We start from the raw sequence: 24,088 nt of genomic DNA on the forward strand, positions 1-24,088 counted from the left end.
TGTTTTTACTGGTGAGCATTCTTTCCCAGCATTTCCTGGAGAATATGCACCAGTGTGATAGTTTGCATATCTGTGGGAGTTAGTTTAAAAAGTTCCACCTTGACATGGAGTAAAATGAGGATTTTGCCAGTTTAAATGCTTTAAAATATTATGTTTAAATGTATCATTTCAAATAAAGGAATTATACAAACATGCATCCCTCAAAGAATGGGGGAAAACTAACAAGCAGTTAGGTTTTTATTGCACATCCCTAGTTATATGTTCAGAACATTGAGAATTTGCACTGAGAACAGAGTTCATACCCTGGCAATAGGAAAACATGATGGTTGGAGCAAAAGCTCCTTCCATTTTTGCAATGGAACCTTTGGATCCAACCCATTTCTTCTAACATTATCCATTTACAGACATTTCCAGCTTCCCTATACTCCAAGGGGAGGCAGAGGTATGTCAAATCTTATTACCTTAAGAGATGGGAAAGTTGGAAATGCCTGAAAACATCTAAAGTTTAGAAAACAGTTCAATATGGAGAATTTAAAAACTGGATCCATTAAGGGATAGGGTCTTTCTACTCTGAAGATTTATTCTCAGAAAATGAGTTCCTTCTATTCGTGAAACCAAACTTTTAGATCCTGAAGCTTTAACATTATTTTATACATATCTGAAGGAGTATTAAAAATTACCGGTACATTTCTAAAAATATGAGTTTCACTAAAATTTATTTCCAATTTCTTCTTCAAATGTACACACACAATGCATATCTTTACCACAAAGAGAAAATATTATCATTTATATTTCCATCACAAATAGGATTTGTGAGCAAGGCATATCTTATGACGGTCCCACAATCCACTGGACTCTGGATTTTGTCACAATGCAGTTAAAGTCAGAAAAAAACACTTCAGCATATCCTTAACAGTAGCAGGACTCAGTCAGGCATGAAACAGGCAACCTGCCCAGGCTGGGGGGGGGGGGCACACTAAATTCCTGTCAAGTTTATTCACCCAGTTCCTAAATATATAGCATCAGAAAAAAATATAAAACTCTAAAGCTATACAAAATAGTATGCTTATGTCTTCAATCTTTTGGGCATCCTAGTTTATTATAGTTTAGGCCCTATTTAGACATCTCTGCAAATGGGCAATTCATTTATTAAAAATAATAAATGGAGGAAATCAGTGTTCTGGAGTAATAAACCTCTTGTAAAGACACAAACCATCTTATTACTTCAAAGTCCTAGTAATAAAAACCAGGCTGGACTTTTGAACTTGGGAGAATTTTTTTTGCAAAAGGGCAATTCCAATGCATGGTGTAAAAACAGTGGAGTTCATATCCGCCTACAAATGATGGGAAATGTGGTCTTTCTAGAAGTTCAACAGCAGTTAGGCTAATGGTCTGGGAATTGTCTTGACTTCATGCCAGTACAATTAAGGATCCACACAAAGTTAGAGCCTGTCAGTATAAAGTGAACATGTTTTTCAGAAGTGTGTTTGCATAGCTAGATTTGCTCAAGCGACCTATATTTAATTTGGCACAATACTAAAGATTTGGGACCGAACTATTATATATTTGTAGAAAGAATGGGAGAGTCTATTGAATTGTAGACTAACTGCTGGAACTCCTATATCTGTCATTTAAAGAGCCAAATGTAAAACCTTTAAAAACAATTCATCTTTCTTTACACCAAAAGTTTCCAAAAGAGAAACTGAAATCAACCAAATCAATTACCTTCCTTTTAAAAAGAAAATTCCTTTTATCTCTCAGATAAATACATCATGCCAAAAAAAAAAATCTAGAGTTTGAGTCATAAGGAGAAGCGTATTTTTTTGCTTGCTTTACTGTTAGGGGAAAATATTTTGTACAGCCTCTAGCTAAGCAAATGCTTTAAACATACCACAGTAAATTAAATTAATATTCTTTAAAACATTTTCAGCCTAAATTCAAACACAATGGGTGAAATCCCATGCTGCTGTTCTGCTTGTAGAACAATTTTTGATACAGTTAAGCATCTGCTTATGTAAAACAGAGTAAGTAATTTTCTCAAATGGCTTGTTCACCCTGAAGCCTCCTGTGCCAGGTTCCAGTCGTGCTCCCCAACCTGTGAGATGTGAAGACTGTGCAGATGGATCGCAAGCTTTATAAGTAAATCCAAAGACTTATAGCTCTTAATTCTCAACCTCTTCCAACTTTTAGTTTTGTTGGCATATTGTAATGCTGTGTTGACACTTGTAACTGAAAGCTGGAACAATACCAGTCTTACATTTTAACCATTCAAAACCACTAGTTGGCGGCTGGTCCAGTGATGGTCCACCACATGGTACTCATAGAAGGAATTGTTTTGACTGTTACAGCATGCCTCTGATATGCAGGTGCTTAAGGCAGCCCCTGGACACCATTAGTAAGCTGTAATAGCCACTCAAAACAACTCCCCATGCAAGCACTATGTGGTAAATCATCGCAAGACCTGCTAACTAACAGGGTTAGTTAATGCTTGTCAAGGGTGATTTGAAGTTTGTTTGGTCAAAATTTGTCCACAACTTCTCTGCTGAAGAAACAGAGAGGTTTGCGTGGTGTCATTCTGATGTCACAAAGTTGGGGCACAGGAAACTGCAGCAGCAAAGGAGAATCTGATTAAATTGCCTTTCCATCTCTTACATTGCTTTTTTGCAAAGTTAGGTAAAGACTATTTTGGGTACTACTAGATTAAAGAAATAATCCTTAGAGGAAAAGGGCTTCAGCCTGCAGTTACAGAGCACTTATTTACTATGTTAATTACTTCAAGTGATCTTTTTAATATGCATTGTTGGCAGTACTATAATTTCTGAACTAAGAGGCACAGTCAACTATGTGTAGTAAGTGGAATAAGTATGAAATGTTTGGACAAAACCCCTTAAATTCTACTAAAGACACACAAATTAAAACAACTTCTGAACACAAGAACAGAACAGAGATAAATACAACTGAAAAGTGTAATGCAACCAAACACTTGAAAGAATGAGCCATGGTATTAGTGTAACACATAAAAGGTTATTACAACATGCCATGCAGGGGCACAGAGAAAGGCAAGATATGAAAAAAGTGAATTTGGAAAATTCTAACTTTAATATGGAGTGACTAAGATTACTAAATCCCTAGATTTGCCTATAAGTGGAAATATTCCACTGGTCACATAACACGTTCTTCTTTCACCTTCAGTGTATATACACAGACTGAAAGTAAATTTAGGCAAAATGTAACAAAACAAAAAAAAACCTTTATAAAAGGATTTAAAAGCAAAGAGCATTTGGAAGATGGTTAATTGACTCCTCTTACTGGCTGTATTCACATGTTACAATAAGTGAGAGTTGACTTACAGTGGTGCCCCGCAAGACGAACGCCTCGCAAGACGAAAAACCCGCTAGACGAAAGGGTTTTCCGTTTTGGAGGCGCTTCGCAAAACGAATTCCCCTATGGGGTTGCTTTGCAAGACGAAAAAAATCTTGCATCCCCCCGCGGGGTTTTTTCGCTTTTTTCGCCCTTTTCTTAAGCCGCTAAGCCGCTTATCAGCTGTTCCACTGATAAGCCGCTTAACAGCTGATCGCTGGAAGCCGCTTGACAGCTGTAGCGCTAATCCGCTAAGCTGTCAATGGGCTTGCTTCGCAAGACGAAAAAACCGCTATACGAAGAGCCTCACGGAACGGATTAATTTCGTCTTGCGAGGCACCACTGTACTTCTCGTGGTTTATTGTGAATAAGTGGCCTGCTCAAGCACACTGGCCAACCTTTCCACAGTCACAGACAGAAACAAAATCAGAAGACTGCAATTAAGCTTGGTTTTCTGGGACATTTGAACCCAGGATCTTGGTTTGTTGCTCCCTAACAAGCCAGGATTGCTAGTCATAGTTTATTGTTGGTTTATGAATCTTGCTTGTTAGAGACCAGCAAACCAGGATTATGAACTCAGAGGTCACAGGAAGCCAAACTTAATTGAGGCTTTCTGATTTTCTTCTCCTACTTGTGCCAGGGGAGAAGTGAGGAAGAAATGATTAGGCACTATGAACCAGAATAATACTCATTCCCATTAACCACAGTGAGTCAGCAATTCTGGATTATTGTGACTCAAATACAGCCATTGGCTCTTGCTGATTAGTCTAGCAATACTCACTCCTGCTTACTTTTAGGATTTGGGATAGGCGTAGAATGTAATAGGAAAACAGTTCTCTAGCATCCTAATGTCTAAGGCAAAGTACCAAAAGGATAAGAAGCATTTAACTGGTGATCCACCAGAAAGCCATTTCATCACAGACAACTAGAAAAACTTGTAGCAAGAAAGAAGGCCTATTCTAAATTTAATCTGCAAAATTAGAAATCTTTCCTTTGCGTAATTCATGAAATGGCTATTTAAACTATTTACAGAAAAGATTATTTGGTAATTCTCAGGCAACAAATCAGAGTTTTATTTGACAACTTTTAATTATTACCACTAGGCAAATACTGAACATTTATAATCTACAGATAATATAGACTATTCACCATAGACCTTATCTCTGAATTCTCAACCTAACTGGGTTTTAGATTAGAACCTCTTCAACCACACTCTTTCCTCTAAATACCTTTGGTCTGACAGATACCCAAGAACCCACCATACCCTCCATTTGCCATTTTCAACTCAAGGGTATTTTCACATGTAAGGTTTAAAATAAGGGGTGACTGTAAAGAACTTTATTAGTGTCCCTAGGCAGGAGCCTTACAGTCTGAGCTTTCTTTCTTTCTTTTTTTTTAAAAGCAAGTCTCTGGCCCTCCTAGAATCATAGAATTGCAGAGTTGGAAGGGACCCAAAGGGCCATCTAGTCCAGCCCACTGAAATGAAATAAAATTATTAAACAAAGTGTGTGGGTATCCTTCTAAGAGATTCTAGGACAGAGCTTTCCAAACGTTTCATGTTCGTGGCACACTTTTTAGACATGTCTTGTTTCACAACTTAGTAATTCAGTTTTACTAGCAAATGGGACATTAAACTAAGCCCTTTCCAGCCCCGGGAAGAGCTCAGGGAGCGTTCGCGCAATACACCTACACACTGCAGCCGACACACTAATATGTCACAAATCTGTTTGGAAAGCTCTGTTCTAGGAAATGAGCCCATTCAGCTGGCCCTGCCTGTGAATGTTATTAGCCAATTAGTGAAATTGTGATTGATAAGTGAGATGTTGGGACACCAGGCAAATGAAATCACAGGGGTCCTAAGGACCTACTGTTTCCCCGCTTTAGTGCACTTTTCCTGCTTCTGTCTTGTTTTTTTAATAGCCCTGGGAATCTCCATAGTTCTCCCTCTTTCTTGTGGTAGGTTCATCTGAGATAAAGGACTCCCTAGAGAGGAAGTCCCTTTGTGGGTAGAGGTTAAAGAAACACCTCCCCAAATGACAAATGCAAAATGTATGCAAAAGGTATGGCTCCTGCTGTGGTAAATGGTATTGCAAACTTGCAGTGATGTACACAAGCCTAGATTTGTCCATCTGTCCCTCCCCTTGATCCTCTTAAATGTCCTCATAAACGGCTTTGGAAACAATTCTGTACCTAGTTAAGCAGTTTAAAGTGCCATTGTGGGCAAGACATCACTATTTTATTTTACAATATAAACCCAAATATTTAGTTTTCCAGTCAATTTACACCACTCTTTCAAACTTACTATAAACACTAACTAGTATGCTACACCAACAGTGACAGTGAAATAATTGAGTATAGGATCATAGTCTAAATAAGATATATTATGGCACTACAGAAAGGCCAATAACGCTTCATAAAAAGTATTACTGCAGTGAAGTAGGTCCTCAATTAGAAACAGCAGACACAGCCTTCATTTATTATTTATGCTGCTTTGTGCCTATGTCAGCTCCTGATTAATAATTAATTTTAATCTCATTATGGCAGATTTTATTACAGGCTAATTTAATTAAATGGTGAATTGGCTCCCAGATGTCACCATTTGTGCAATCTTTTAAATAAAGCTGACAATGACACAGATTTCAGGGGGGTGGGGGGGTGTCCCAAATTTAAAAAATGCAGAACTCAACCAATTCCAACATTTTACCAGTGGGATATGTAATGGAACCTCCCACATATCCAAATAAAGATACAGACACAAATGTTCCAAGTGTCACATTTTTAATTCACACGGTCAGTAATACATGATATAGGACTAACCTATGCTCACAATGCTGCGTTGCACACTCAATTAGTTAGCAGTTTGCCATTTATTAAGATCTGAGATAAAGAAGCTATGGAAGGGAGTCCCTTTTAAGTTAAAATATGAATAGTTGCTTGTCTCCAGCACTGATTAAAACACACATATCTACAGTGGTACCTCTGGTTACAAACTTAATTCGTTCTGGAGGTCTGTTCTTAAGCTGAAACGATTCTTAACCTGAAGTACCACTTTAGCTAATGGGGCCTCCTGCTGCCGCTGTGCAATTTCTGTTCTCATCCTGTGGTTAGGTTCTTTACCTGAGGTACTACTTCCGGGTTAGTGGAGTCTGTAACTCGAAGTGTTTATAACCCAAGGTACCACTGTATTTCTAGGCAAAACAGAATGCAATGTGTTTTAATATTAATTTAAGCTTCACTAACACTAAACTCAAATATTTTATATGCTGTAGACATAACTAATACAGAAAACTAAGCAAATTTTACTTTTCTGAATCACTAATATCTCAGGTGATTGAACACCTACTTGAATGTATTAAAATGCTTAAACAATTAGAGACATTTTTTTAAAAAGAAGTCCAGAAATTATGCATATTAAGAATTATAGAAGTAAGCAGAGTATCATACTGGAGAAGGGGCAAATGTCTCACCTACAAAATCCACCTTGCTTCAAAGCACTGCATTATTATCTACACCACTATGTAAGCACAGCACTTAGGGTATAAGTGCAGGATTCACATAATTTAAAAAAGAGTGCCACATCTTTTGGTTTCCTCTATTGCCATGTTTCACAAATCCACCAACTATTTTTTGCAATCCTGAACTAGGATTGTAAAATAAAGACAGGGAGCTCTAAATTCACAGTAGGATTCAGATATCTAGAAAAACTATTCAAGCTTTTCTGTTTGACTGCTTTCAACACAAGCCATCGATGGAGCTGTAACCTTAGAATCCACCATTGTTGCTCTCCCTTGTAGACGGCAAACATTGTTACAGGCTGAGTAGCAATCACTTACTGGTGATACAATTGGTTGTCAATTCAAGCTCTAGGTAACTCTATAGGATAATTACTAGTCTTACCCAAGTTGCTACCCGCTAGAAAGTTACCAGGAAACCTGTGAAGTTTGACTTGTTAGCCATCAACATAATAGTTATGCACTAGTTACAAAAGCAAATTAATTTGGTTATACAGAGGCAACCACTAATGTAATCATCTTTCTTTAAACAAGAATTACAAATCTTTGTATTGCTTCTCTCTTCCACAGATAGGGGGGACTATGAGCTTAAGAGGAAACTACACCATTAGGTTTAGCAATTATTCAACCATTCATTATGTGTTTTGCGCACATTTTCCATCATGACAATAAACTTCATATTAAAAAATTAAAACACGTGATCCTCAGAGGCAAAGAGAAACTGTTCAGAAGCTGATGAAAGGTATAAAGGGAGTTCTGATGAGCTGTTCATATTAGGCAGGACTGAATCTGAGGCTTTTATCCAAGTGGCCCTGTCTAATTAGATACAGCAGGTAATACAAGATAAAGGGCCTTTTTAGTTGTGGTTCCCCAGTTATAGAATGCCCCCTTCAGAGTCTTGTATTTCATGTTGTGTTCACTGTGGTGTTTACCCTAATTAATGGGGATAAGGCAATCAATGACTATAAGCCATAATGACTAAATGGCACCTATAGGATCAGAGGTGGTAGGAATCACAACACCAGTTGCTGGGAGACAACAGCAGACAAAATCTATTGTTTGTATTCTGCTTGTGGGCTTCCCATAAGCATCCGCTTTGCCTGTGGGAAACAGGATGCTAGAATTCTCAAAACAATGTGATGAAAAATATTGTATTTTTACTAATAACTTGGAGTTATTAAAAGAATCGACATTTCTGTTGATAGCAGTTATAACTACTGCTGATCCACCTTAGTTTGTTTTCATCATCACTATTGCTTCTTGCATCTTCACAATGTACATTACTCTCCTCAATTGTATTCCCATCCCATTTCAAATACAGTATTATATAAATTCAGTATAAAACAAAACAAGATAAAAATCAACAAGCATAACCAAACAAAATGCAGTGCAGTTTAAAACAGCAGCAAAATACAGAATTAAATCAAGATTTCAGATGATGGTGGGACCTGAAACAGAGCCTGTAAAGTTAAATGTAGGCTCCAGGCAAGCTCATGGAGGGTGGACAGGGGATATGGTTCCCAAGTTATTGTGGCTGCTGCTTTTTGAGAGGATCAGAAGAAAGGCAGTGGGGCACTCAGCAGGTATGCGCACAGTGGATGCCAATCCAACCCTCCTGCCATCACACCCACAACTGGGAAGCTCTCTGTTGCTTTTAAAATTCCCTCCCAAAAATGACAGCAACACAAGGTGATGGAGAGCCAGGAGAGCAATGCAGCCCCACCAGTGCTATCCACTCTTGCTTTCGTAAGGTAAAGGTTAAAAAGGTAAAGGACTCCTGGACGGTTAAGGCCAGTCAAAGGCGACTATGGGGTTGCGATGCTCATCTCACTTTCAGGCCAAGGGAGCCAGCATTTGTCCACAGGCAGCTTTTGGGGTCAAGCGGCCAGCATGACTAAACTGCTTCTGGCGCAACGGAACACTGTGACAGAAACCAGAGCGCACGGAAACGCTGTTTACCTTCCCGCCGCAGCGGTACCTATTTATCTACTTGCACTGGCATGCTTTTGAACTGCTAGGTTGGCAGGAGCTGGGACAGAGCAACAGGAGTTCTTTCATAACACAGCAAGCACCTGTATTATTCTTATTCTTAAGGATTTCTAATGTCAGCTCCCGGGGGGGGGGGGCGTTAATGCATGGCTTACCCCATCCTTAGTCTCATAAAAGGCAGCACTAAAAAAAAAAAAAAACCTCTAGAACTAACACAATTCTATATGGATCCCCAGCCTGCTAAAATTAATGCACAGCTGATTTAATCATCTTTGAATGATTCTGAGAACAGATCTTTGGTGGTCTAAGAAAGAAAAGGAAACCTTAAGGTTACACTGCAGTCTGTGTTTCTCTATCTCTCTCAGACCCACAGTGCCAACTGCAGAGCAACAGGTATGGCATAGGGAGTTTTCATAATTTAATCCAAGATGTGTTGATTTAACAGCTCACCACATTCATGCTAGACACAAATAAGAGTAATAATCCAATCCTATGTTCAAATCTATAACTATTTTGGAAGCCCCTGACACAAATATCCAGATTCAATAAAGGCAGATTTTAATATAACCTCTCTCTCTTTCTCAATCTCATGCCCAGCCACTCTTCCTTTCTCTCATACATTGTATGTACTTATTTAACAATTTTATAAGTTACAATCTTTTCCCATAAACCATGGACAATAAAATGTTACATTAAAAATATTAAATATTAAATTCAAGGATTAAAATTTGTCAACAAACAGATAACTAGTAATACAAAGGTGGCCACAACTGAGAGAAAGCTTGGTTAAGCAGCAACTTACAAGCCCCCTGCCACCAGTCAATACCATCCAAATGTTATATCCAGCAAAGGAAGAAACGTATGTGCACTGCAGATAAGTAAAAAAGATAGTCAAGCGACACATGATGTGCTTTTTATTATTAAGGAACGAAGCATGAAAAATACATTCCAGAAAACACCCGCCCATTTTAGAGATGGGAACATAAAACTTAAACTGGAGAGATGAACAATATCAGAAAGGTTTTCTTTAAACATGATATATGACAAATTTTAAAACTTGATATATTATGAAAAATCCTTCTCTTTTTCTGAATGTGAGATAGTGGTGACATATAACAGGGGACTACTATTGTCCTTATGTTCTTCTGCACTTGTCAACTTCCTGAATGTATTTTATTTATTACATTTCAGAACAGGGCTCCCAGTTTTCCTGGTTTGTCCTTCTCACAACAACCCCATGCAAAGGACTGATTGGCTCATGGTTACCCTCAGTAAGCTTTCAGTATACCCAGTTGCTCTATGAGCAAAGTAAAAAGAAAAAAAGGGGTTTTTCATACATTTTAAAATTTGATTCAGTCCGTATCTTACCTAATTCACACTTTTCAAAACAATATGCAATTGAAACACAGCCATTTCATAAAATTTACATTTTCCCAAATTTTGCAATGCAGTTTTCCAACCACGCAATGTGCACAAAAAGGCCTACAGTATGGTATGCATAAGCTGCATGTATTAGTGAAAATGACACAAATGCATTATTTTAAGGGAAACTGCTTTGCAAAAATTTGGGCAAAATTCCATAGAAGAACGTGTATCTTGTGAGAAATTCAAACTAAAATGCTGATGAATTTTCATGAGAGCTTTTAAAAAAGAAAATTGATGTGGAAATGTGGAGAACTGAAGACGGAAAAAATATTTAAAAACTGAGCAAATCCAAAACTGACAGATTTGTCCATCCCACTCGAAACTGACAATGAGAACAGTTACAAATTGTAGCCTATATCACAACTAACTGCTGCCACATCAGTTGCTGATGCACCAGAGATTGGGAATGTAAGGTCAGAGCAGTCCACAGGTTGTCCTTTCCTCCTCTTGTCTGAACTAAAGATGCAGCATGATCTGCCATTCTAATTAGTAAACTGGCCAGCAGCACAAACTAGCAACCCTTAAGTCCAGGGGTGGCCAACTTGGTGCCCTTTAGATGCCGTGTGGCTACAACTCCCACCAGGTTGATGGGAACTGCAGTCCAAGAACATTTGAAGGGGACCACATTGGCCATCCCTGCCTTAGAGACAACGCAAGAGCTCACGCTTGCCAACACCATTTTTACTACCATAAGAGAAACTCCTTTTAAGAAATATGAACACAGTCATCTCTCCTTTTAACAGAGTGTGAACATCTAACTTTAACAGTTTGCAGCAAGATGTCTGAGGTAGGAGTAAGCTGCACCATTTCCATTCTCAGGCACCCAGCTACCAGGGATTTTGTTCCTCAACCAGGAAAGGGCAATGAGTCACAGTAGTAATCAGGCCAGTTAGTAGATGAGAAGTGTTATGTAAAAAAAAACACAACAAAACAAAACACACTTTTCATTCAGTAATATGCTAGAACCAATAATTAACTTTTTAAAAGGAAGGAAGGAAGGGAACCAACTACATCCACAGCACTGAGATCTCCCTTTATTACACATGGTTTCATCCTAAAGCTTCTCTTGCACTGGACTAAAGCTCTAGTCATCTGTTTCTGTAAATTAATCCAAGAAAGAGTATTCTCTATAAGATGTAAGTATATATATAAATTTCTGTAGTAAGTTTGATTTTATGTACAGTGGTATCTCGGGATGCGAATGGGATCCGTTATCTAGTGAAGGAAACGAAGAGGATGCCACCAACAACAAAGTGCTCATAGTATCTCTGAGGGGAGGAAGTTCCAAAGGTGGGGGGATACCATCCCAATAAAACTTTGTGACAATGCAAATTTGTTCACAGTTACATGACATTATATTTAAAAACATTTCTAAACTTACTCTAGAGTTTTATTAATAATACTCAAATCTAGAGTAAACTCCACATAAAGTTTACTCTTCCATATTTCTCTTCACCTTGAAATATGGACAACATGTGTTCATTATCAGGGACTGGTCTGAAGTTACTTTAATTCTTAATGTCTTAATCACTCACACTTATTAAATTATTTAAAGGAGTTTGAACAGAGATTAGATGGTTCCCTGTAGCCAATGACATTAAAAATTCTGTGTTCCCAGAAGCCTGAAAAAGGGGCAGCAGAAAAAGTGCCTGTGAGAGAGCATTCTTTCATGTGCTTTGCCTAGTTTCTCAGCATTCTAAAAGTAGGGAATTGGAAGAAATGCTACAAGGAGTGACTTTGCATTTTGTTTTCAGAAATATTACACTGGGGAAAGCTTTTGCAGTTCCTGGTTCTATTCATTAGTCTGCTTCTTGGTAATCTTTAGCCAGCTATTCTACCATTTCAGGCTGAACACATGTGTTACAAAGAGGTATACATCTAAAACTTGAATGCAAGCCAGTTTTAGGATGTGTACATACTTCCTTTCCCAAAGAGGTAATTCTGCCATACAAGATGGAACAGTATATAAACCACAGACCTCTAGGTCTTGCATTGTGGCTTCTATTATAAGAGCTTATGGGAATCTGGAAATAGAACCCTTTTTCATGATGCCTTAGGGCAAGGGTAGCCAACATGGTGCCCTCTAGATGTTTTTAGAGTCCAGCTCCTGTCAGCCCCAGCCAGCCATCAATGGTCAGAGATTATGAACGTAGGATTTCATCAACATCTGGAGGTCACCATATTGGCTCCCCCTTCTCTAGGGTAATATTTGTTGAAGTGAACTAGATAAAAAGAAGGCATGCGGAGACTAGGGCCCAACATGTGAGAAGAATTTTAGTAAAACTTTAAAAAATATGGCCATACTGGCATGGGCCAACAAAGGAAGAACTTTGTTAGTTACATGGTAGTATCAAAGTTCACTGCAAATATGACTATAGCTGGATAATTAACTCCCCCAAGCCCACACACTATCATCCTCTCTCCTGATTGGCAAAAGGAGCTTTTTAGAAGTAAAGGTTTTCAAGAATTCAGAAGTGATATCTGTTACATATATCATCCAGAGTCAATCTGACTGTCCAGCAACTGACTCCTATATGCATTACATTCTCAAGAAGAAATGTCTACTTGCACTTACAGGCTGAGTTTAAACACGTCACCTGCCTGCTTCAAACGTTCTGGTCCATGATCTTTTTGTGGTCATACAAGTTCCATGGGGTTTAACAGAATTTAACTACCAACTTCTGTTTCCATTCTGCTCCCTTGACTTCAGCATGGTGGCTCATTCAAAGCTAGCTCTTTCAACCAGGCATTTCACTACCCTCCAATATGGCTGAAATATTGCCCAAGGAAACACTAATGGTATTATAAAAATATATAAGAACACCCTGGAAAAAAATGGCTATTGAAAGAAAGAAAGAAAATCAGCAATGTTATCTTATTTAAATTAACTATTATATTTGAAGTAGAAGTTGGTTTTTTGCAAGTTTCAATTTTTGTGTCAAGAAGTGAGAACTTTTCATCTAAAAGGCCTGTCAAGTTATGTGAAAATCAAAACTGTTTTCCTGCCTTGGATACATTGCTCTCAGGGAACTGTGCAGAAATTCCCAACTGAGCATTTATTTTTATTTTTCAAGGCTCCAGAAAATGGTGTTAGGTCATAAGGTGAGACCTGTTATCATGGGGACTACATAATCTCTAAGAGTTTTTTTTAATACAATAACCCTTCCCCACCCCCTGAACTTGGCTTAAAGGGTTTCCACAAAATGTTCTGCAAGTTATGTATTGTTTTGTTAAAGGAACAGTTTCAAAGTAAATTTGTGTACTGAGGCAGCTATAAGGGGCTGGAACCCAAATCCTTGAAGAAGTGCTGCTAGTCAGACGGTAAAAAAAAAAATCACTTAGTTCTTGAGCACCTAAAACGTCAAGGTACCAGTTAAAATGAGTGAGCTGTTGCCATGTTAGAATTTCTTTTTTTCCAGGTGTAGACAAGTGGCAAATATACCGGTATATTAGATGTAGTGTGGTAATAACAAGTTCTCAGAATTCAGTCTTTATTATTTGCTAAGCTATCATGGTCACAGCATGTCAATGAAACATTAGTCAAGCATGTCAAACTTTGGGAGTACTGGATGGATGGACAAATCCATGTGTGATTACATGCTCAAAGCAAACATAGAACTAAAAAAAAATTAGATTCATGAAATGTCATGCATCTTTTGCTAATAGCACTTTCAAACACATTTTCTTTACCCGTCCCCACCCCCAAAGTCTGACTCCACAAACTGCCCAAATTCAGTTTCCATGAAATGCTCTGAGACCAATAGATTATGAGCTCACCCAGAAAGAGGTGATTCCTATCCAGCAACTGCCAATCCATTTCCAGACCAAATTTTAATCTTGGCTGCAAATGTGTAACCTGGCTGCAAGGCAAGCAGTTACTATGGTTCTGCAGGGTTGGTTTGCAGAAAGAAGTATGGTAAGGCCAGTATGGCAAAATATTGAACCAATCTGATACCACTTTTGTCTTTTCCAGGAGCAACACAGTCCCAAACAAAGATGGATATCTTCTAACATTTAACGAGTAGTGCTTTAATATCAAAGGAAATTGTATTGTTGGGAAAGGAGGATAAGGATTAGCAGCAAGGCCAAGAAAAGCAAGACATGGGCTATATACCCTTTCACCTACTGCTATGGAAGTAAAGCAAATTTGCATGCATCATTTTAATGTCCTGTTCTTAACATGTCACCAAATTAAACCAAGCTTAACTACATATAACTGTGAACTTCTCATTTTACAGTAGTTGAATCTATTGTTTAAGTTAAAAATCAACTAACCCAAATATGCAACCTTATATGAAAGCTTCAGGATGAAATTACATGAGTTTCTAATAAAGCCTCTTTTGAAATAATATACTAGGAAGTTAGCCACTAGATTATTTTTCTTTTTAAAATGTTGACTGAATGGTAAACAACATTTTAGAAGTAAAACAAAATAAAGAGTTAACATCTCTATCACAGAAATATGGTTTGCTTACTACAGTCATACCTCTGGTTGAAGTAGCTTCAGGATAAGTATTTTCGGGTTGCACGCTGAGGCGACCCGGAAGTAACGGAGTGTGTTACTTCCGGGTTTCACCGCTCGCGTATGCACAGTCAAAATGATGTCACACACATGCACAGAAGTGGTGAATTGCGACCCGTGCAGATGCGCGAACGTGAGCTGCATTCACTTCTGGATGCCAACAGAGCTCCGGAACGGATCCCATTTGCATCCAGAGGTAACACTGTATTCCAAAATGTGAAGTGCTACAAAGGTTATGTGTTCATGCCATTAAGTGTCTTGTAGGGAAATGCAGCATAATATAATCTTTTAAAGTAACAAAACATATGAAAAAGATCCTTAGATCCTTTAAGTTTTCAAAAAAGCGTAATTGATTTAAGGGCAAGAGAGCAAAGTTAAGCATTAGTGGACATCATGGAAGGCTTTCACCCATTCAAGAGTCAGACTGGAGAACAGCCATACAAAAATAATACAGTTATACCTTGGTTCTCAAACGCAATCCATTCCGGAAGTCCGTTCGACTTCTGAAAAACGTTCGAAAACCAGGAAGCAGCTTAAGGTTGGCTGCAGGAGCTTCCTGCACTGAAGCGGAAGCCGCGTCGGACATTCAGCTTCTGGAAAACACTTGCTTCTGGGTGTTTGGGAGCCAAAATGTACGAGTACCAAGGTGTTCAAGAACCAAGGTACAACTGTAATTATGAATGAATCCTGTTCCTTTTACAGTACCAGAGCAATTTACTTCATAATAAAAATGCTTCATACTTCCAGTTAAGACAAGAACCCAGTTCATATAAAGTATAAGTACAGTGGACACTTGGATTGCGAACATGATCCGCGTGGGATGCACGTTCGCAACCCACAGCGGCGCACCTGCGTACGTTGCGATTCGGCGCTTATGCGCGTGCGCAACCCCCGAAACCTGGAAGTAACCCGTTCCGGTACTTCCGGGTTTCAGCGGATCCATAGCCGAAAAAAACACAACCTGAAGCATCTGTAACCTGAGGTTACAGATATTTCACTATTCACATTAGATCACCTCTAAAGATATAGGGCCAGATTCAACAAATCCTGTGTCCTAGTGGAAGCCAGCCACTCCTGGTCACTACCCAGGCACCAATTTATCTAGGCACAAATGGTTGAAAAAAAGGGAAGGCTTGTCTTTTGAATGTTGGTAGGTTCCATGTCATTTAGAAACAGGAAATCACTTCAGAGGCCACTATATCAACCAACATCATCCACATCCACACTTTGGGGAAAATGTCCCATTTCCTAAGGGGAGGTACATCAGGTTGCTGAGTGTGATGCAATGTGCTTCCCTCTGTTTTTGGACCAGCCAACTCTTTTCCCTACCCCATAAGATATGCACTGCCTGCACAAGTAGCATAGTATGCATTGCTTCTCATTGGCTGAAGGAAGCCCCTCCCACTGTGAAATGAGGGTGACTCCAGGCAACTTTTCAATAGTATCTGAACAGTAACCCAAGCCAAACATTAGAGCTTTCTACACATATATCAGTGTTTCTTACACACTGACCTTCAAGTTCTACCCTACTTTATAACACGCAGCTACATACCAATTCTAACATACTGCAAAATGAAAAATATTTTTGAACACAGCACATAGGAAAAATTAATGAGTTTTTTAAAACAATTTTTTACTTACTGACTGTTCATTTAAATCCTGAGTGTCTTCCATGGAGGTAACTCAGTTTTCTTTTCCTCCAAAGAGAAGTAACTTCCCTTTTAATTGTAACTGGATGTCCTAATATTAAAAAAAGAGTAAGCAAAGTGTTATTTTGGTTTTACATTCACAAACAAAACACTTCATTATAACATGCACAACTTGTTAGAAACCAGCTCCTTTGGGAAGTCACTGATATGCACACATAGCAATTCTTTCACATCAACAATAAGTATCATTTTAAATACAGCAGCTAAAAAGATTTGAAAATGTCTAAGGGCAGAATTAGATGTTAAGCTGCATACTGGACCGTCACTGATAACAAGTCCCACATTTTACTCCCCCTCCCTTTCCATAACTTTAAGGTTGAAATACATATATGGGAGTAAGTCCTATTGAAGTTTGTTTCTGAGTCGCACTGTTGAACTGGATATTCTGGGTTATATCTAACTAAGTCAAACTCAGCACACACCCCAAACTGAGGTTACATTTATTTCAATGGGTCTACTCAAGAGTACGACCAACATTAGACATCACCCAATTTACTCATACTGTAACATGATAATGCTGTACAGTTCCTGGTTCTACATCTAAATTATTGTTTATTGCTTGTGGGGAAATTTAGGTAAGAGACACAGATATCTAAATGTCATGGGGAGGGGGAGGAATTGAGACTGGCCTGCTAGCCATTCTCAGTGGTAAGCCCATGGCAAGTGTAAAATAGAGTTCCACCTTAAATGCAATTTTTTTTAAAAAAATGTAAATGCTAGCCCTTGGCAGGAACCTTTTGCAGATACCATTCTGGAATAAACCAGCAAAAATATGAGGCAGACATCAAAACTACAAGGATAGTCAGCTTTATTACACTCCCCTGCCAAGAAATATAATCTAGGATTTTGTGCTAACTCGCTGACTTTTTAAAGGGATCACATTAACACATATAGAAAATATTGTGTGGGTACTGTAATATTTTTCAGATGGATTCATGAAGAGGATTCTAGATTCCTGCATTCATTTGTTCACTTCCTAAAACAGATGTTATACAGTTTCCTATTTTCCAAATGTTAATAGTCAACAAATCACTTTAAAAAGCCAACCTGTGAAAGCAGAGGAGAAGGATATATGCACTGCTGCAATTTTAATAAGTCTAATTTCACACTTCTTTTTAAATGATAGAATCTCTCTTTTGTATTCAGTTTGCCCCAAATGGTAACTGTTAATTTTTCACAATGGCAACACTTTTAGACAAATAACAATTCTTTATGTGAAAGGAAGTTGCTAAGTCCCCACTCAAGAATTTTACTCTTTTGGAGTTTAACATATGACTCATAGTGTAACAAGTGAAATGGAGAGGTAATAAGTACTATTAGTTACTGTATTGTGATGTCTGCTGCTTACATGAAAGTGAAAGATGCTTATTTATATATTTTTTAAAAAAACAACAACACCTAGATACCTCCTTCTTGCAAAATGTCAGGTGGTGTACATCAATGTAACAACCTTTAAAATCAATACAGAATAAGCATAAAAATGACTGGCAACTCAAGATAAAAAAAAATGCCACTCCATAGGTCTGTCAGTATAAAAAGTCTCCAAGAAATGTCTGAAAGTCAAAAGCAAGGATGCCTGCCGAACGACTGCTGGAACAGTGTTCCACAGCATGGGACTGGCGACACTAAATGCCTGACTGAAGACTTGCATATCCATTACATAACCTGAATACATTTCTTCCCTTCTTCCGTCTCAACTATTCTACAGGAAAAACTGGGCAAAGCATGTAAATTGTGGAAAAGTGGAAATAATACTTATTAAACCTACCTGCTCTGTAACTCAGAAATTATATGCTGGGAGTTGGTCATGTCTATTTTACAAAACCACACACGTTCTGAACAGCAAGCCAAGCATTGTACATGGAAGTGTTTAACTGTGAATGCTGCAATGGGTAATGAGACTTGGTATTTGATTAGAAAAGCAAGGTAACTAATAAAATGTCAGCACACCCTACTTTGCCCATTGGCATTGCCTATCAACTTCCCTTACCATTGCATCTTTGCCTCTAACCCACAGACTGACTCACGTCATACAAAATTGCAAACCATGGCATATAAGGACTTCCAATTTCCTCCCCCCTTGTGAAAACTAAGGTTCCCAATTCTGGTTTGCAGTCATTTGTGCAAACCTTTTGTTGTTGTTGTTCAGCTCGATCAGAGAAAAATTATTTTTGTAAACAACAAAGTGAAGAAAATTGCTGGAGAGCACAGGGGAAGGAGGGGGAAATGTGTGAGCCTTCAGCTCAGGCCCCAGTGGTCAGCCAAGCTGTAGCTAGCAATTATATCAGGTCACAGAGAAGCAAAAGGTAGAAACTGATGTCATCTGCAGCCTCCACATTTCTATAAAACTTTTACAAAAGAGAAAGCAGTGCCCTCTGCCTTTCAATTTTCTAATTGCTCTACTGTTTGTCTCCTACTAAGTTCTGCCTCGCCGATTCAAAAGCATAGATTATTTCCATTGTCAATGTTCATGTTGCTTCAAACTTTAAAGTTACCAGTAATCAAAATTATAAATGTTTAAAATCTTTCTCTATAATGCTGATATCATGCAGAACCCAAGTGTGCAGCAGTTTGATGGCCTCAGGGAAGGAGTTGGTTAATAAATAAATATATATATTTTTTAACAAATCAGAATAAAACTAATTATTGAATGCTATTACAAATGCAGAATTAAATAAGAGCACTCATGCAGATTGCCTTCTTTTTTTTTTAGCAGTTTCTCTAATTTGTAAAATATTACAGAACTCAATTAATCTAATAAGGGTAGAATTCTCCCTTTACATAATATATAAAATTAAGGGATAATAGTAAACTCATTGAGTTTATGAGGCCATAACCTAGTTGCCAAATCAACCTTCATGCTTTACTCCATTGATAGAATCAGATTAAAAACAGAGGGCGGGAACTGCTGTATCCCGATTATGCAGTGAGTGTTTTTAACGACTTTTAAAATGATTGTAAAACATTTTAAACTTGCAGACAAGTTAGTGTGAAGAGAGGCATCTGTTTCTGCAGATGTGGATTTAAGGTTGATGAAGTGTTTTATGTCCCAAGATTTTCTTTTTTAAACACTTGATGAAGAGGGCTTCTAACTTCCTGATCAACAAATGCATTTAATAATATTTTCCTTAAACCTTGCTGTGGAACATATTTCATCCATTTGAATACCAGCTATCAACATATCAAACTACACAGTCCAATTCAAAAGCTAAGAAAGTAAAAATAATAGAGAAAGGCAATGATCAGTGAGTTTAATGATATTCCTTCTCTACAAATAATGTCATCTTCATTTTTCCCAGCTCTCACATTTCAGGAAAGACCAGTTCCTGCCTGTGCTGGGACCAGGACAAAAGAGACCATCTAACAGGCCAACAGAGAGTGGCGCTCACCCTAGATTCATGCATTCATCCAGCACAAGCTTAATCATTCAGTTTAGGCACAAAGGCCCCACCACTCCAGTCAGGAGCAGCATGGTAGAGGTGGAGGTGGGGGACAGACTACAGTGGAAACTTTTTCACCCTAGTGTGCTGCTCTTCATTCACCAACAGTGCAATAAAGCTAGTACTCCTTTATATTCCCACAAGATTCAGTATGCCACCATAGCCACTACCATGAGCTTTTGTGTATTCCTCTTTTGAGAAATGTAGAAGGGGAAAATAGGACCAAAGCTGACAAATCATCAATAATATGGACAATGGCAATGGTCCAACTGAGAAGTACAGCAGCACAAGCTGGGAACACAGCACTCTGAGGCAGAAGCCAGAAGGAGATATGTATGGACACATCAAACGTTATGCAGAAAGAGCTCCAAGATAAGGGGTGACTGAACTATGCTATAATTTCTTGAGCAGATTATTGAAAAGTTGTGCCCAATTTGTGCACAAAAAAACCAGCATAAATTGCCAAGAAGGCTATCAAGGCATTGAATATTACCAGACTGTGCCCGTAGAAGGAATTTACTATGGGTATCCCAATTCCCCACAGAAAGCATTGACACTAATATCAACAGTTGAAAATTAGCAGCAGGGATTCAAACCTGAAAACACAAAAACATGGTTCTGCCTCTTTCCATCTTTCCCTACTTGTGAATTTCCTCAGATGGAATCATCCCCAAAGAGATTAGAATGATTCACCATCTCTCTAACCCAATAGGTCCTCCATCAAAAAACCTACCCACAAATCAACTGCCTTCAAGGACTTCATCCAGTACCTGTCCTCTTGGAGAACATAGAGCAGCTGGCTCATACTAGCTGAGCACATCATGACATACAGGATGGTATTCAACGAACACATATTAGGAATACAAGGATTTCCACTAGTGCAACTGGACTTTCCACTGTCTCCTCCCGCTACAAACACCCAGCACTCTCTCCAAATCTGCTCCTGGGTATTGGGGAAACCCCTAGAACACTTATATTGTGCACTGGGGGAGAAAATGGGGAGGGTGATCTGTTATGTAAGCAGAAATCCTTGTGCTGATTTTCACTTAGTGCTACACTGGATCCCATCCTCAAGGTTTCCCTGAAGGTAAAAAGTCGAACCAACAAAGCAAAAAACCCCACTATTTAACACTTTTTGTCGCTTCTCTGACCTGCACACTTGCAGAAGGGAAAGGTTTGGGGAAGGGTCCCCCATGATCACCACCCCACACTCCAGGCACTCCATTTCCCATAAGATCACTGAAGACACTCTGGAGATGTTACCAGAATAGGGGTGGACAACATCTGGTTTTCAACATTGTGATATACCACCAGCTAAACATTCACAATATATCAATATTTCAAGGTGTCTGAATAAGGATGGAGCTATGTAGAGGCACTGGCTGGCTTCAGAGTTTTTCCTGCATCAGATTTCTGCATAGTGTGTACACACACACACACACAATCATGATTTGCACATATTGCCAGGTCAAAAATTATGAAATCAGTATCACAATATAAACTTCAAACCAGTTTTGGACAATATAATTGATATATCGCCCAGCCCTATGCCAGAGGTTTGCTTTTCTTCATTTAAGGCTCTTTCAGGCAGTATCCCTAAGTGTGTTTTGGAGACCCTATGAAAGTGAAAAAAATCCATATAGTAGTGTATGGAACCTCAGTCAAGCAAACCACTAGAAGCGACTTTAATGGGGCAAAGTATTGGGTTAAAGACTGGGAAGTCTGAGATGGGGCACGCCTTTCTAATACAATAAACTGACAATTCAGACATTTTTTTACCATACAGATCATTGCCTATTCTATGGGACCATTAGCTCCAATCGTGATCGACTCTGGGGTTACGGCGCTCATCTCGCTTTATTGGTCGAGGGAGCTGGAGTACAGAACCAGAGCAGCATACGGAAACGTTGTTTACCTTCCCGCCGGAGCGGTACCTATTTCTCTACTTACACTTTTACATGCTTTCGAACTGCTAGGTGGGCAGCAGCTGGGACCGAGAAATGGGAGCTCACCCCATCACGGGGGTTCAAACTGCCGACCTTCTGATTGGCAAGTCCTAGGCTCTGTGATTTAACCCACAGCACCACCCGCGTCCCTATTCTATGGGTTAGCATTTATTATTATTATCTATTAAGTCACTTTTTTAAAAGAAAGAAAGAATTCCAAGCAACTTACTAACTTAAAAAACAAGAATAAAGCAACTTAATACATCAATAATACAGATAAAAGAGCAGATCCAACTGAACCCCATCCACTAAAAATAAGCAAGATCATTAATTAAGTAATTAAGATTAAAGATTTAAGTTTAAAATGATCTCAAAGTCATGCCCTATTTTTTTCTGCTATCCAAAGTTTTGTAGCCTTCCTTATGGCAATCCACTAATCGATCTGCAATACTCCAGATTCAAGTAAAACATTGTGAAAATTCTGGGGATTAGTCTGTTCGTTAATGTGTGTGCGACATTTTCATTTCTGATAAAGAATCTGAAAACACTAAGGAAATGACTATCCATTCCACAGTATTTTAAAGAGATATTATGTACAATAACCATAAAAACAAATGGAAATTGAACAAATATGTGGGAAGCCCCCAAGCACTGATAAGAATAAAGATTGTAGACCCCACTTAGGTATAGAATGTTAAGTTTACAATCCCTTTACACTCCAATCCCTTCCAAATCAACTAAACACAGGGTATTCTGGTCAGAAAAGCAGCTAACAAGGACACATGCCAGACTCCTTACAAACAATTGTCATTTTGAAAACATGTTTCATTATCTCCCAGTTACAAAATACTATACAAGCCAATTTGCAAATTGCAAAATGCAACATTACTTTTCAATCTAGCTGTACACACCAAAATGATTCACTTCATCCGAACAACAAATCATGAAGAAACGTAGACATGCACACACTAAATATAAACAGTATGAATTTTGTTTTTGTTTTAGAAGTTCATTTGTTGTTAATTAGTAAAATAACAATTGTTTAAAACAGTTAAGCTAAAAAACCAAACAAAAACAGTTTGACCATTCAAGTAAAAATACTACAAAATAAATATCCACAAATAAGTAGTTGTTATTCCTTATACAGTGGCTGTATCATTAACAGTATGCTGCTGTATTTACCTGCCAAATAGGCAGAAATTTGTGGAAGCAAACAGTGTATATTCCATCCAAACTAACTTTTTGCCATTTTCTACAGATGTTAATTGTGGGGAAGGGGGGTTACACTCCCACAAGCAGAAGTCCTTGTGAAGTGTTTTTGCTGACAGACTCATCAGGTGAATTGTGGCCCCCTTCCCTGAAAAAGCCAGCAATGACCTTTCAATATCTTTCACAAAATGAAGAGTGTTCTGCTTCAATATTATCACTGAATAATATGCCCAGCAAAACAAAACATAACAACTTGGTGCCTCACTGTGATCTTCTTTCATCCTGGTCTGTATGCAGAACTCCTGTCCACAGTACCTCTTCCACATCAGCCCCCCTCATTATTCTCACATTAGCATTGTGTTCATAAATTGCTACAATAGAGCATAAAATCTATTATGTGTTTTGTTTACATTTAACAACACGCAAATCTGCATACCTTATATTCCTTCTACATCTGAACACAGTTGTGTAACTAACAATAGGCAGGTATACTACTGGGAAGATTTTACAACCAGATTTAGAGTATTTCAGCTAATTTATTCCTTTTCTGTCTTTCAACTTGTATTTGCAATTGTAGAACGATGTAGAAAGCTGTGCTACAAGTTGCCATTCCTAAAAAAAAAGACTTAGAAATACCTATGGACAGTATTGTTTAATCACTACTGCCACTTCTACATATCACACTCACATTCTTGTTTTTTATTCATCTATATTCAATTATCACCTAGGATGTGGTCATGAAATGTCAGTTACAAAAATTAAATATTTATATATTTAGTCTTTGAATATCATGACAAATCTGCAAGTACTGTAATCTAATGCACAACTACTGATCTCCCCAACAGAGCCATGCCGGAGACAAAGGGAGGAGCAAGCATGCCTGATAGCTAACACTAAGACATTATTTTGCATCATGTCCAAATGCAAACGCTATTTTGCCTCTAAACTACCGAACCAATACAGTCTATCCTGCAGA

At 38.3% G+C, this 24,088-nt stretch overlaps 1 protein-coding gene across 17 annotated transcripts in view; it reads right to left on the reverse strand.

Annotated features, from left to right (window-relative positions):
- EYA4 (EYA transcriptional coactivator and phosphatase 4) overlaps positions 1-24,088 on the reverse strand; it is a 108,278-nt gene that overhangs the window by 74,618 nt on the left and 9,572 nt on the right. For all 17 annotated transcript variants that reach the window (XM_081907131.1, XM_081907132.1, XM_081907126.1 and 14 more), the window contains exon 2: positions 16,450-16,548. In XM_081907131.1, coding sequence (XP_081763257.1) covers positions 16,450-16,482 — 33 coding nt within the window. In that variant the 5' untranslated portion in view covers positions 16,483-16,548. The remainder of the gene's footprint in view (positions 1-16,449; positions 16,549-24,088) is intronic.

Source organism: Podarcis melisellensis (genome assembly GCF_964234715.1).
Source record: "Podarcis melisellensis genome assembly, chromosome: 3".
In the NCBI taxonomy this organism is placed as follows: Eukaryota; Metazoa; Chordata; class Lepidosauria; order Squamata; family Lacertidae; genus Podarcis; species Podarcis melisellensis.